This window comes from Charadrius vociferus, unplaced genomic scaffold (assembly GCF_000708025.1).
Source record: "Charadrius vociferus isolate BGI_N301 unplaced genomic scaffold, ASM70802v2 scaffold561, whole genome shotgun sequence".
In the NCBI taxonomy this organism is placed as follows: domain Eukaryota; kingdom Metazoa; phylum Chordata; class Aves; order Charadriiformes; family Charadriidae; genus Charadrius; species Charadrius vociferus.
This window is the reverse complement of record NW_009646848.1, coordinates 905,519-922,069: the sequence shown is the minus strand read 5'-3', so window position 1 is coordinate 922,069 and position 16,551 is coordinate 905,519. Positions and strand designations below refer to the sequence as shown.

Genomic DNA, 16,551 nt, shown 5'->3' with positions numbered 1-16,551 from the left:
CACGTTGGAGAAGCAACCAAGGTGACAAGGCACAAAATAAGGAAAATAAAGAAAAAATTTAAGACAGCGGTCAAAACACAGCTGTCTGCTTATATCATGCACAACTGGGAATGCAGTCCAGCCAAGTTACAGAGGTTTTCCAGATCTTATACTAAAAATTATGAGCTCTGTCCCAGTTTGGCCTCAATACAAATATACTCCACCCCAAGATGTCATCATACTAAGCAAAGCAGAGTTTTGCAAGTAGTCCATTTGTGTAGCCAGCACAAAAGCACAAGTCTAATTAAGAGGAAATGCAGAAGTGCAAAAGGAATTGTTTATACCAGGTTTCCCTGACCATCACAGCACAGGTCAGTATTATCACTACAGATCTATTATTACTGTTTTCACTGTACTGTACAAATATTAATATAAAAATATTGTATTATGAATACACAATTACTATTTAATTATTGATATCCAGTACTCATATTCAAAGTGCAAAATCAAATGAACGAAAGACAAAGAAAAGTAAAACTTAACAAGTTACTAACATGTTCTTCACCATAACTCCTGGGAGTTTTTGAGTAAGGTACACGAAGAGATGGATTGCAAGGACACCAATCCCTCTAATCAAAGAAAGATCGCTGAATGAGTGCAACAGCCAGGGACCTATTGATCTTTTCGGTATTGCAATTTGCCCACTCTCTCTCACTGAGATGTTACAGTGAAACTAGAGATCTCTGTTTTCATTAACTTCTTTTCATTTCTATTTAATTTCTAATGCATTTTGGGCTGTGAAATACCAAAACAAAATGCACAGTAACAAAAGCTGTCTTTCTCTGCTTAAAAAAGGAAAACACTCTTTTAGGGTAATTCACACAAACATCAAAGAACAGTTATCAATAATAGATGTTAAGTAAGAAATACTCTTAAGCTACTATGTCTGTGCCTGGGACGAAGACAGTAACAAGAGGTTAAGAGCAGGAACAACAGCAGGTCTTTTCTTATGACAACCAGGCAGAAGCATTTGGAAGAAAGGAGGGGAAAGAGAAAAAAATAAAATAAAACCACTCTGGACTATGAAGGCAGGAGGAGCAAATCTGTGAACTCTAGGCAGTAGAACAGGGAGAACACTGCTGAACATTCACAAAGAAAATAAGAGAACTGAAATACAGATAGGTGTCCAGAACTAGCTTAACAGGATGTGCTATAGGAAACTAAAAAGGAATTTAGAAGATTCTTAGCTGTTCCACTTTTATAACATTAAGGAAAATTATAGAAAAGCACTTATGGAAGCATTAGCATATGCATCAGCATACTCCTAAGGGCTGAACCACAAGAGATAAAATGGCCACAAGTCTGCGGAGGCAGCCATTTTACTTGCTTACAGAGGTATCTGAATGCTACCAGAGGTATGATTTGACATACAGATTTGCAAAACAACAAGCCCCACAAACTGCAGCTACTGGAGGAAGGGCATAGCTGCAGAAAAAGAGTACCAGTCACACTCCTAGTTTCCAGTAACTATAACAAGCATAAAGAAAACAGGAATGAAAATACCCATACGGCCACACGCAATCTTCTTCACTAGCAGCCCTCACTCTTAGGTTTCAGAAAACAAGTTCCTGAACTGTTTGTTATATTATAGAACGGAGAACCTATTATCCTAGAAGACATGCCTCAGTGTGAGGAATTCCATCACAAATCTGAGCCATCAGAATTGTTTACAGCATTAGGGGTGATGTCTCAGCTTGACCTTGCACAATAGCATTGAATATCTCTCTCCCCCTCTGACTGGAACACCTCTCTAGAAACACCTGAACAGTAAATTGTTTGCTTTTCTCATTGCTACAACACATTGGTGGTTCAGTTACCATGTAAACAGATGACAGGCATGTTAAGTGCTTATAAAAATAAAACAATTGCCTCACTCTTGCTAACCTCTTGGCTTAAAGAGCACCTTGAAACAAATTCTTTCATTCATCTTCTAATTTAAGGGCACCTTCTGCACACTGTGGATTATACTAATTTTACCTAAACTGGGCTAGCTTTCAGCTTGGTGTGATGCAATCTAACTTAAAAATACATTCAAGATTTAAAGTCCAAGGGGATACTAGCCTTTTATTTCCTTATGCTCCCTCTTGCAATTACCAGTTGGCTAAAGGTTTTACATTTGGCTACATTTTCCACTTCAATTTCACCAATTCTTTGTTGGTCCTAAAGATTAGCTCTCTTCAGAAATACAGAGTACGAATTTACATGACCATGTCTGTAATAAGCCCTGCCATTGTGGCCTAAAAATCCGAAGGCACATTATGTAATAAAGAATCTCTGACAGGTTAACAGGGTTACAGTTCTGTTTCTATCTAGCAGCCACCAAAGCTACCAGTATAGCATGATCAGTATAGTATGATTTTCCTTTTAAAACTCGAGAGTTGTATCCTCAGTGACTTAGGCGAACTCATAACATGACTGACAATATCAAAGGCCTGATACTGAGGTTTCCAAGGCATTCAGGAAAATTATTCATGTCAATATAAACCATTTTAGAACTCTCTGCAATTACAGGAGAAAAAAAAAAAGGCTAATATGATGAATACTCCAATATATCCAACAGGTTTTACTCTTCTGGCGTACCTGTATCAAAGCTGCAAGATCAGATTTCTGAAATTAACCAGCACTTCAAGAAAGGGGAGTTGGTGTAGAAGATACCAAAAAGAACCTCACACTCTCATGAATTAGAATTGACAACTCTTTTATTCAGTTCTCCATGTCAGCAGGACAGTGTTCATTATGACTGTTATGACCAAGCATGGACAACACCCCATTTCACAGTGCTGCTGGTCCATCCTTTCTTCCCTTCATTGTGAAGGGGGCACTATCAAGAGATAAGCGTCCCCGTAAGAGTGAAGAGAAGATCTCCTGCAGGTGTAGAAAAACCTAGAGAAACAAACCATTGAAAAAGTTAGTCTTTTTACCCAAAATATTAATATCAGAAATTCAAGCAGACATCATAAAAAAAAAGATCTCTGTAACTGGCATTTATCTGGTTTCCTTGATAGTTGCATGGCAGATGCACCAAGGACTGAGATATGGGTACCAAACTCCTCTTTTCACTTGGAAAAGGCCGTTCCAGGTCAAGGAGCGAAATGCAGTGAAGGCTGTGTTCTAAAGGTAAAATCTAATTCCCATTACCTTTCCTGTGGGTAGAGGGAGTTCAATCTCTGCAACTGTTGATCCAGCATCTTTCACAAGCATTACATTCCTGCGGAAATATTTCATGTGGAAAAATTGTGTAAAAGCTTAGCAAAGTCAAACTGCAGCCTCTTTCTGCCTAGTTCTCTCACTGATAAAGATTCATCCGGTAAACATTTCCATTCCTGCATGGACAAGCATTCCTACATCACATTACATTTGTGCTACTCCTCCCATACACTGTTGTAAAGATGGGTGGAGAGAGTAACCATAACATTTGTGTTGTTTCTGTTGGCCTTGTGTTTGTCAGATGGATGGGAAAATATACACACAAGCATACCAAGTTTCCTCCTGAAACTCATAAAATACTATACAAGTTTCAGGCTTAATACACAATACCACTGAACAGACAGAATCCAAAGAATAATAAATACTAGCAGACAGGTGCTTTGCACAGTAGTAGCGAGGAAGAGAAACTGCACACACATTCTTGGGCAAACCACATTTCTTGTAAACGCCAGATATGCAATATTTACAGCTGCACAAACAGTCAATGTCATGTTCCCATTCCTCATCATGGTATAACTGAAACAGTCATCTTAACTCTTGGCCTCCCACTACATTGATAAAATAAGAGTTGAAAGGATACCTGTGCATACAGCTACTGCTTAGTCTTCTCTCTCTGCTTCATGGCACCTTCCTGTTTAGTCCATGTAACACTGTGCACAGTTTTCACCTCTCCAGGTCATTTCTCCCAACAATGTAAGTATTTTACGACACAGATAAACTAAGCATCAAGGAAGCTCAGTAGTATCACTGCTTCCACCATAAACAGGAAATCTGCACAGAAAAAACGCATAACTGGCCAAAGACGTAGCAACAACTGGGTTACTGGCTAATTTTTCCTCCTACGGATTCCTCCTCCCTCTCCAACACCAAATGCTCTTTTGTACAAGCGGAATTATCCCATTAAATTCTGGAAATTAACATATACCCCTGAAAATTTATGAATCTGATAAATTAGGGTTTTTTTCTGATTACAATAGTTTATTGAAAAAAATTCCAATGATCTCTAATAAAACTTCATTTCTTTTCCATTCCTGTATTAAAATACCTCAATTATACTGCAATCTGTGTAAGACAAAAACTGTATATATCGTATTACATTAAATCACAGAATAACATAATACAGTACCTGTACTTGGGAAAATGCAAAGCATTACATGATAAGGGGAACTTAACAATTCATTGTTGACCAAAAGCAACTGCAGTTTCCAGTGACAGCTATACAGGATACTATTGCCAAAGACTTCTGCCACTACTGCATATATTGCAATAAAAATACACAGCCCAGTAAAAACTATGCTAAACTTCAACTCTCTGTCCTCATCTGGTCAAGGCCAAGATTAGCACAGCTGACCATTCTCCGTCAGAGAGCATTCCCACTGTGTGACTGACCTTAGCTCTATGCACCAGAGACACTTCAGAAGCCAGTACTTTTTTAATAAGATACGTGTGCAGAAGCACATCAAAGAGTTCTAAAAGCAAAAAGAAATGGCAACAAAAGATGCAATTCAACATATGCAACACTTTCAAAGTCCTTTTTCAGATGTTTCTTTGTTTCCTCTTATTAAAAAAAAAAACAAAAACAAAAAACAAGCCTTCTCCCCAGAATCATCAATGAGTACTCAACTGACACCACACTTCGGATATAACTAGTCATGTAGTTCCTATACATTTGACATTCCCTTAACCATTCTGCTTCCTATAGAAATGGACAACTGAACGACGTATTACACCAAGACAGAGTACTATATGCAGTTACATATAGCAAATTACCTCCAAATAAAAAAGTAGACTTAGACAGACAAAAAAATCACATAAATCTTTTATGAGCTCTTCCCCCACACACACTTGGCAGAGCTGACATATTACTATGCAGACTCTGTATATTCTAGTAACACGTGTACTCTTTCTAAATGGAACAAAAGGGGGATGCAGAAATACTCTGAAAATGCCTTGCCTAAGTACAATGTAAATGTTAACATTTCTATCAGCCTAATCCATAATCTGCTTTTCAGTCAGCATGGGGAACCCATCCATCCCTCCTTTCACATACATACCACCCCTTGCCTGCCCCTGGAAGTCTAGGAAAAGAATGGAAAATATTTTGCCTTCTTCAAATCTCTACCATATCAAAGTTGCAGAGACCAGGATGCTTTGCTATGTCACATGTAGTAGAAAAAAGAATGACCCTTTTGTATTGACAGCCACATGTGAAAATGTGGAGGATCGGGGAGAATACTCTAAATCCCTGCTTACTTTACATATCCACCCCCCCCAAATCTTTCCTGAACAGTTGACTCTAAGTCATTGAGACTAGTCCCCTGAAGCATTAAAAAGGCTTACATACATTTCTATGCCTCTATCCCTTACTATGTTGAGAAGCAAAAAGTTACCAGTGTAGCTGGTCAAATAAGCCCATGTTCGGGACCAGAAGATGACCCTTCTTCCCATGCATTACTGTCATCTAAATTTGGTGCAGTAACATTTTTAATCCACGTGACCATCCACTCTAGTAGGCAAGTGCTACAGCTAGTTTCTGTATCAACAGCTCTGTATCAACCTTCAGCTCTCCTCCTTGATACCCAGTCCCCAAAGGCTAGCATGACTAGCATATATTATGTACGGAAAGACTGGTGAGAGTCCTCCTTACAACAAAAAGCTTGGAATGCTCAAGAGCAGCAAAAGCTGTTTTACTGCCTCATCTCCATCTCTGCTGACAGACTGACATATGCTTCAGACTCCTTTGCCTCTACTACCAGACTTCACTTTCTCTTTAAAATCCAGTCAAACTGGAGGTGAGAAAAACTTTCCCTATGAACTTCATCTCACACACAGACTTTGCTCATTGTGATATTTAACAAGACTCTTCAAATCTCCACCCAAAGTATTTTTCACTTTGCATATTTGATCTCCTTTCACTTTGCAGTAACTCAGTTCTGGGATTTCCAGGCTGTCATCCACATAATATTTTTAAAGGCTGTATGAAAAGTGCGAAGTGACTGAGAAAAGCACACCAGTTGTCCATAGTCCTAAGCGGTGCCTGAAGTGCACTGGACATTATTTAGGTGCCTGAGTATCAAAAATTCAGATCCAGCTTAGTTTCCATATGTAAGTATTCTTCCCCAGATAACAACAGGAAAAAGAACATGGACTTTATCAGCTAATACTTAGCTGTAAGTGAACTAGAAAAAACTGTCAAAATTCACAAGCTACTGTTGTGTTCTGCGCATTGGTATATATTCTGACCACAGTTTCCCCCCCCGCCCTTCAATTCACTTGGAGGCATTTCTCCACATTTTCAGCTGATCCAGATTCAAACTTCCCCTGTGCCAGACCGTTCATCACTGCTTCCGTATCCTGCTCTTCTCTCCTTTTTTTTACTTTCTTTTCAGAAAGAGAAGTCATCTTACTAGAGGTCAGCATTTTAATCTCTGGTAGGTAGGAGACTTACTTAAAATGGAAGCATTGTTAGGATGGAACATACTAGTGATGTGTGCAACAATAATTCTTTCATGATGTCTAGATCAGTGGTCTCCAAAGTGGAGTGCACGTTCCCCAGGGGGGGATGCGGGACAATCCATAAGGCTGCAGGAATAAAATATTTTTTGCACCACTAATAAATACAATGAAATGACTGTTTAAAATAGTGTTGATTTCACCTTTATCTCATCTTTTTAAAATTTCTGGGTTTGTGTATGTTTTATAATGTACATAGTAGCATATGTAAATAAACATATACTGGGGTGTATGCTCAAAATGGTTTTTACTGAGAAGGACATGCAAACAAAGTTTTAGAGACCACTGGTCTAGATAACTCAAGAGGTGGTTGAAACTACTAGCTGTTTGCCATTAGGCCTGAAACATTATATACTTCACATTTCCGACTTTCAAAAAGAATTTCAACTGTTGGTGCTTTGAACATTGTGTTCTATCTTGAGATATATGAATTCTCCATAAAGAACTCTGTCCTCTACTATCATGGTGTTCCTAAGGCATCTATCATTCAGTCTGTATGGTGCTCTATAAATACCATTACACAGCAATTAACATCTACATAAGATTCACAGAAGAGAATAATGGATCTGGGTTTTGGCTTTTCCTGGTTTAGAGTTTTTACTTAATATTTCCAAGTTTAGGTCTGAGAACATTTGGGTGCCAGAGAACATTTTGCACTTTTACTTCGTTCCTGTATCAGTATCTTATCTCCATTCTTACATAGAAATCTTCTAAAATTACGTGGAAACAAATTTTTCTTAAGTGTTAAGTAAAGACATTTGAACACCTCCATTAATAATAAGTCCTTAAATTCTTTTCATTATATTGTAATAGGCTAATGACTGGTGCGAACCTAAAAAGCAATTTATCTTCTGTACTTACCAGTTTGGATTTAGTGATATGACTAGTTAAATAACCAAAAAAAGGCCAGGATTCAGAAGCAGAGGGGACAGTCTCAAAGAGGCCTTTTATATATAGGAAACTTCATACCAGAATTTTGAAAATTTAATCTAGATTCATTTGAGTAAGTGTGCACCATTGCACCCTACTGGACAAAATCAGAATGGTTCAAGGATACGATTCAGGCTCAATGCCAAACCTATTCATTTGTTACAGGTGAATCCCTGCTGTTGTCCCTAGATCTCAAGTGACCATCATGTACCACATGAAAATTCTTATTTCGCAAAGTGTCATTACAGCATGAAGCTGGTTGCATATTATATACATTTGTAAACTATGCTCCTTGCACAAAATAATGCATGTGGACAACAGCAGAAGTTCTTCACACTCAGAGGGACCAGGCTTTAGATTCAAATAAACCAACATTTGATGTGAAATATTACATAGATGTATACACACCTGTAATTTCAGTTATCACCAAGTAGCACTGTAATGAACTACTCAAGAACATTTCAAAAAGAGACCTGTATGTATGAGAGGTACGTAAGAGAATCACCCCCAAAGTAGGATTAGATAGCAGATGGACAAAAAAGGAAGTAGCAAAAAAAGCAGATGGGCTTTCAGACCATGAAGTTGACCCCTGGCTGACAGTAAGGATGCTTTTTACCTTCATAAGATAAAATTCCGTAGGTAAAGACTGCAGAATCTTCCTCATTTATTCCTTGGTTTGTAAAACAGGTTAAAACAAACATGTCACCAATGGCATAACTATGACTGATCTTCCTGTGAGGCAGAGAGATGGATGTACTAGACAAATTCCTTCATGCCTTATTTTCCAGTACTCTAAGATGTGGCAACTTGGTGAAGTTTAATTTTTTTAAGGCATATACTGTGCCTTATAGAGGCAGTGGGGAATCCGCAATGTTGAATCAAAGATGAGAATTAGGACATCAGGTAACCAAACACCAAATCAGATCAATGTGTCTACTGTACTACAGCTAGTCTTTTGATGGTTAGAATTCTGTAAATTAGACTCACCATTCAAAGGGACAGTTCAGGGACTCTGCCTCTCTCCTCCGTCCCCCTTACTTCAGTTAATACTTTGCAATCCATTTCTCCCAGTACTGTAGGTTTCCCAGGTCACAGCCACATGAGTTTCTTCTGCTACTGCTGCCACCTACCACTTTTATTACTCTGTTGCAGCAGAAGGGCATATAGAAGAAGGTCTTGTTCAGCATGCACATAATCATCCTCCTTTGTCTAAGATGTCATGGTTTATTCGAGTTCTACAACATTTCCCCATACACTAGGCAAAGCACTGGGCACAACCAAGATCAATACAAGGCTTTGAAAGCCATTCCATAAAGAGGAAGGAGCATGATCTGTAAAATCACCTTTCAAGCAACATTAATTATTAAGACATTAACTTCTGCAGAACGCAGTACATTTTGATCAACTCTCCCCACCAAAGACCATTTGCAGGCACTGCAAAGAACTAGTACTGTCTTTCTTTCAAGAAAATCTTCATGTAATATATATAAAATCAGGGTAGAGATACAAAGCTGTCAGCCAACATGAATTTGTTCAACAAATTTGAGGAAAATAAATTCTTTTTTTTTAGACATTACAAACCCACAAATCTCTCCCCCAAAAAGACACCCAACCACATGCCTGAAAGTGATACACCCGTGTCCTATAGCAGCTGATGCACAAAAATATGCACAAATAAAGGAATAGGCCTGCCCAGTGCTGAGACGCAAGAAGTGGGTGTGTCTGAAAGGAAAAAGCATTGGAAACATAAGTATAACAGGTCTGTAAAATTATCTTGCAAGTAAAATTAAAGACACAAATTATCCACTCAATTATACCAGTGAAATTGGTTATCACTCCACTTTCACAGAGCGATTCCAGGTTTATGTCAGTGTAATTGAGAGCAAAATTTGGCTCTAAAATTATTACCTCCCACCTTAATTTGAAGCTGCAATTTATGGTACTGCTGATAAATTTGCTGTGTTCAGGAAAATATGAAGAGTAGACTATTTTATGATATAGGAGAGTTATTAATGTACACAGAAAAAAAAAAGGAAACAAGTGCTAATTCTTTACAGATGTCATGGCAAATAAAACACTGCATCAGGAAACTTGGAAGACTGTCTGAAGGCTCATATTCTTCCACTTTAAATGGTATTCCAATTGTCTTATATTTACCTCTGTGAGTAAAATACAGATTCTCCTCCTTAAACAAAGTTAAAAAAAACATTAAGTTCCCAGCACTTTTAAGCAGTTTGAGATTAAGGGAGGGTGTTACCCGAGAAGGATGAAGTGTAAAAGTACTTAGGTACAGCAGTAAGGGCAACAGAATGTGTCACCCCATCCTTGACAAACAGAAATAATCAGCCCCACAGTCTTTCTTTAGAACATGTATTCTCCCATCCGTCTTCTTTACAGGATCCTGTTCTATTGAATTTTAATAATTTAATGTTCTTAGTTTTTCATACTTATCAACTCCTAATTGATGCAGTTACATTTTATGTTCACTTAGCAAATGGAAAGCATCATTATCTTTCAAAAACCGAAGCTGAAATAGTACACTTGAAGGCAAACTACCTTGAAGTGATAAAGAGGAGGTAGAATTAACACATTACAAAACTATCCCTCATATACTTACATGAGGGGACTCACTTTTGTCTCACCTGAGTAAAGCAAAGGACAATGGCAGTTTTCTTAAAAGTCAACATGTATAGGGAGGGGAAATGAAGAAAAGTAGGATTTTCTCTAAATATCACTGTTAAAGAAATCATTCAAGAAGTTTCACCAAAATGAACTGATGGGAAGAAAAGGAAGGCAGACAAGTTAGCAAATTTATGAAGGTTACAGTAAGAGCAGAAGAGAGTCAATTTACCTGACAACAGGTCGGGTTTGGATGTCACCAAACTGCTGCGTTTACCATTTTACCCGCTTGCATTACTGGGGGGAAAAGTTTAGGAAGGAACATTCTCAAGGACTTTTCATAAGTTCTCACTCTCGCCATCAGAAAGGGGAGAAGGGAAGGTTTTCTCTGGATTGTTTGACTTTTTTGGCTCCTGAAAAGTTTTGCAAAGAACAGTAACAAAGTGTGAACTGTTAGAACGCATTTCTGTAAAAAAGGGGAGAATAAGTGACACAAAATAGAGCAACAACAAATCCCACCCGAAATCCACGCATCTAATTTGTGTCATCAGTTTAAAAAAATAAACAAAACAAAAACTTTTCAACTCAATTTGGAAATATGAGAGGCTTGGAGACTGTCAACAGCAGGCCAGGATCAACCATCAGAATGCTCCGAAAGTCACCCTCAAAGGTTAAGAAAGACTTAAAGAAATAAAACAAAGGAAAAGGCAGCAAACATTTGGTTATAAATCCTGCAGTGTTCAGTTTAGAGCAATTCCTAAAACAGTGAAAAAATTAAAAATGAAAAAAGACAGTAGCAACAGAAGTTACCTGTCCGAGCACCTACTATTCCATAGAGAGAACAGGAGTGGGTCGTGTGTCTCACACCAGCCATAAAGCCCATAAACCTTCTCAAAAGAGTGAGCCATGAGAAAGATACTGTACGTGCGATTTGTTTTCAAAGTCTTTCTAAGCCCTTAAGGTCCCTGATGTATTTAACTGACATATTTTTGCAATAAGGGGGAGAAAAGGTTTAGCAAACGTCACTGGTTTCTTTTGTTGGATTTTGAAGTCCATTATAACATCTGTAGAAGTATCTCCTTTGCGTCGGACATACACAGATGTTCCAGAAGTTATTTCCTGAGTAAGCATCACATGAAAGAAAGCACACGAAGCAGGAGAAAACATTCCAAGAGTGACCATCAGCTCAGAACAAAAATGTTAACAGTCCACATATGCATCAATCATCAACACTGTGTTACAGATAGAGTGTAACATTCCAAGAAAAGGTTTTATAAAACACATTAAAGCATTAAATACAAGGCTTAAGATACAATCTGTACATTGGCATAGCAAGACATCAATTATAGACACGGTCATTTGAACAGAAGAAAATTTCCAGTGTTACAAAGAACAAAATTTCATCAGATGTAGTTTAAGAAACTTATTCTTGCCAACAAGAGTTTCTAGCTGGGTCTTTCAAACATTAGAATATACAAAAACAGTTGTATCACCATCAGCTGTATGAGCACTATTGTAATCCAGCACTACATTGACCATTTTTTCAGCACATGCTTTCAAACCCACATACAGAGGTAGTGTTAGTGCAACTAGATAGAAGTTTAGCATGTGTTTTTCAGCATGTGGAACTGAAGGAAATACAGTATACAAAGCTGATGTCTGCAAAGTTCACCTTCAATGGGAGACACTGTCTTGTCACCACAGGCTAGGTTTGTTGATATTTTTTTCTTTAAGTAAAAACAAGACACCCCCTTGTACCCCCCACTCATTCTACAGATTTCACTATTTCAGGAGCAACGGATAGGTAGGGAGTGAATACATGAGACAAGTGTGCCCATTTGTATCAGTGAACCCTCAAGCAAGGTTTTCATATGCAGTATCAATACCCAATGTCCAAACAAATGTATATGATGTTTCAAATCCTGTCTCCCTCTCTGACCACTATGCATAGACTTATCTCCAAGCTAGCAATGGAAGCACCAACCACAGAGGAGCAATTTATCCCAAGGGAGCCAAACCATAAATCTCTCAATCCACTGTTTGTCTTGAAAAAAATCTCACGTTTACTTCACAGGTTTAACTATAATTAGGTGTAACCTGGACATTCTGAAAGAGTGATAGAAATGTGAAGTTCCTGTGAGCCATAGCCTTTCTCTGCAAAATACTACGGAGACTCAAAAACATTCCAGAGTGTTCAGTTACCAGCTCTTTCCTCTAAAAGATGTCTCCTGTGATAGAAATACAGAGGTCCTACTGCATCAACTAGCACATGTTTACTCCCTGATGTTATTCCACATGTGCTCAATGTGTGCCACAGCTGAAAAGGGAAGGATTGACCCTATCAGCCACTCAAGGAGTGCAGCCACCTTAGAAAAAAGGAAAAGGAAAGGAAAAAAACACCCAACAAACACGCACCACCCAAATTCCCCTTAGATAAACAAGCAGAGGGAGATGAGCCTCTGGAAGAGACTAGAAAATTAGGTTTCTTTCATGTTCTGTGTTCCTGCAACTCTTCATGGAAGTTAAAGAATTTTATATTTTTCAGGTATAACCTGCGCACTTGAAGGCTCAGGAAGAAAAGATTTGAAAATACCTTTACTGCTGAAGCTCCTTTTGTTGCTGGACCAGGTGGTCCATTCTCCTGCTTAACACCAACAGTCAACCTTTCACTTGATTTTAATAATAGTATTTAATTCTACAAAAAAAAAGCCATTTTATTACATTCCTTTTAAAATAAAAAAAACCAAACTGTACAAAGAAGCATGATCAAACCTCCATAAAGCAGGTTAATACTGTTCTGTTTATTGCCTCTTGAAGACTCTCTGCATAGTGTCCGTGAGTTGTGTTTAAGGTCCAAGTGAAGATAAAACAGCAGAGCAGCAGAGAGGTGAGGAGGGGCCACAAAGGTGGGCAGTGCAGAGCCTCAGAGGGTACATGGGACATGCTCCATTAAAGTATCCAGAAAACAGCAGCATTTCACACACACAACCCCCCTTCCAAACAAACCCTATTTTCACAAGATTATTCTTCAGTTGTAAACGTTTTACTTTTTGTTTCCTTAAAAAAAGGCTTATCTTTTTATATATTTCTCTCTCTCTCTCTCTCTCTCTCTCTCTATTTCCAGGGCTTTATGAACCCAGAGAATGAGAAAGGAATGAAAAGGGAGGGAGGAGAAAGAAGAGGAAAAGGAGGGGGAAGATAGGGACTGAAAAATGAACTCAGTATCTGTTTTGGTTATCTGTTTTCCAAAACAGCTCAAGGCTAATGAGAAAATGCACAGCCGGAAGGACTGAGGAAAATCAGACAGCCTGGAAAAAAAAATTAGGAACTAAACAGCCAAAACCCAAAAAGAAATAAAGCAAAGCAAATGCACACACACAAACACACACAAGTGTGTGCACTCACACCACACACACATAAGGGTCCAGGATCAATTTGTTAATTGTTTGTGGACCTAGGTTATTTATTTTTTTTTAATTCTGGCTGAGCTCTCTTCTCGCCCCCCATCCCGCCCTTTTTTTTTTTTTTTTTTTTAATTTTTCTTTTTTAAATCCGCTGCATGTTTCCCAAAGCTAAGCATTGAGTATTTCTCCCCTCTTTGGATTTCTGCCAACATCAGCTTTTATGTTCAGTGGGGAAAAAGTAAGCCTGGTAAGTATTTTATGAACTGCAGCTTTATTCTAAAGTACCTCTAGATGTCTAATCACTTTTAACCAATTTTTCCTTCCTCCACACCTTACCACATTTCCCCCCCACAAAAAAAAGAGCAAAAAATAAAAACAAACAAAAAAAACCCACACCAATGTACAGGCTTTAACTCAGTGTTTTCTTAACAAATAGTCTGCAGTGTTTTCACTTTGGCCACTGTTAAAGATGCAGGCATAGAGAAGGGAGTGTTTGACTACCATGTATTAAAAAAAAAAAAAGGAACATTAACATTGCAGATCTCTCTCAAAAAGACTAAAACACTAACAAATACAAGTCGATGCACGTTTGCTTTAAACTAGTGTAATTCTTTTTCACATTGGATTAAACATTATTTTGTACACCAAACATTACAGTGCTGTTTATCTCCTCCAATCATGCAAAAAATAGTTAAAACGTGCCACTTCTGCCACAAATAGAATATGACCAATTCCCCTACATACCTTCCAAAATCAGGATTTGAAATGAGAAAAGCACAAGTACTAAAATCCTCCTTCAAAAGTTTCATAAAGAAATACAGATACAAAGCTGTCAATTAATACCAAGATGGCACAAATTACAGATTTGTACAGAAAGCTCACGTTAAGTCAACTGACACTTCTCTCAGCCTCATCATTTGAAAGGCCACATCCTGCAAGGTCAGAAAGTGATGACTTTAAAAGGATCCTGAACTTACTCCCATCTGCAAGAGTAGTAACAGTAGGTGTGCAGAAACCTTGAAATACCCTCAACTCACACTGAGAATTTGAGGCACTCAGCAATTTACAGGATCAAGCCTTACAGAGGTAGAAGAGACTTAACTTGTGCAGTAATTCACAGAAGTTTCCAGAGAGCTGCCAGACAGCTTTCTGAAAAGTCTTCAAGCATGAATCATGCTCCAATGCTTTCCTGTGAACACACATGAACTGCAATACGTCTGGGGACCAAAGCAGCATCCAAATAAAATTCCCACTTCGATTATGAACTGAGCATCTTCATTAGATAACTGATGCTGAAGAATGAACACAATTTTATGTTCTGCAAAAAAGCAGGGGCAGCAATCACAGCACGCATGCCTTTTACTCTTGCTCTCTTGATTGACACCTCCACCCCTTTCCTCACTCCTCTGAGTTTCTCTGATAAACAGCATTGCAAGTTGGTTTAAAAAAAAAAATTTACAAGAGAGAGTTCTGTTGGTCATCTATTTACATGTGGCATCACTCCACAAGAAGTTTGATCTCATTGGCTAATAGCTGGTTCATGTTGAATAGAGCCCCCGGGAGCTTGGTGAGCAACTCTCTCTCCGTGGTCTCAGGGTCGCTGTCGACAGAGCTGGAGCTAGCACTCATATTGTCGACAGCGGCACTAGCTGGAGGGCCCAGCTCTGGCTCGCTAGTCTCGCTTGCCGTGGACACCACAGAGAGCAAGGACATGCGCCGCGTCAAGCGACCGGGGGTAAGGAGAGAAGCGGCATAGTCCGCTATGATACCAGCTACATCTAGATTACAAGCCTTGTCAAAGGCAATGAAACCTACATTTGCATTGGCCTCGCAGACGTAGAATGAACCGTCGTCCTTCATCAGCAGGTCAATGCCGCACACGTCCATCCCCAGGATGTTTGACACTTGGACTGCCAACTGCTTGCCTTGTTCACTCAGCGAGCACATCATCCCTACACCACCTGGAAAAAGTGAAAAAAGCTTGCTGTCTGTAGTCTAGTCTGGCATCCTTCTCAGCTGGTTGGTGCTTTTCGGCTGGGAAGCTCCAAAGTGAGCCTGCAAACATACTGCTGATGACTCAGAAAGCAACTTTCTTTCCATGGTGACTACCAATCAACTTGAAGCCGCAACAGGATTTCAAAAGATTCTGACCAGGTCAAGATTATGACTTCTTAAAAAAAACAGTAACTGCTGATTTTTCAGTCAAGAAAGATATAGATTTTTACGACCTTGGGATATTAAATATCATCTGCTTATGTTCCTCTCAGCTTGCTATCATAGGTTACTGTCTCTAAAGCAAGAATTAGGGAACATTTCAGTCTGAACCTCAGCTGCTCCAGTTCACAGTCCATCATCTAAGTATTAACCAACTCGGACTTCATCTGTCGCAACACTTAAGTTTAAAAAAAAACCCCAAACAATAACAAACCAAAAAAAACATTTAGCAGAAAAATCTTTCAGGTTTTATTTCCTCAGCATCAAGTAGTAACTAAAACCTCTCAGGCATTTGGGGTATTTTGACTAACCAATACGGTACTACACATGAACACATTTTATCCTATCCCTGCTCAGGTTCAGTAGCTTCAGCCAGGCAACCTCAACCCTTCTTTCTCCTTCCACCTTCACAAGCACCCCCATCCTACACCCAAAGCTATGCAGAAACTCAGTTCTGAGTATGCTACAATCAATGCAGTAACTTTCCTCTTCCTGGGAGAAATATTTGCAGGGAGGAGCTTGACAGGCTTAAGGCAGTACAGCAGCTGCACAATGCAATCCAACTGTTTATTGCCTTCAACAGTTTCCTCTCCTAACACTCTCTTCTACCCTCTTGCCAACTGGC

At 38.8% G+C, this 16,551-nt stretch overlaps 1 protein-coding gene across 1 annotated transcript in view; it reads right to left on the bottom strand.

Annotated features, from left to right (window-relative positions):
• Positions 1–14,999: 14,999 nt before the first annotated feature.
• RIMKLB (ribosomal modification protein rimK-like family member B) overlaps positions 15,000–16,551 on the bottom strand; it is a 36,672-nt gene continuing 35,120 nt past the window's right edge. The window contains exon 5 of the mRNA XM_009894115.1: positions 15,000–15,673. Coding sequence (XP_009892417.1) covers positions 15,210–15,673 — 464 coding nt within the window. The 3' untranslated portion in view covers positions 15,000–15,209. The remainder of the gene's footprint in view (positions 15,674–16,551) is intronic.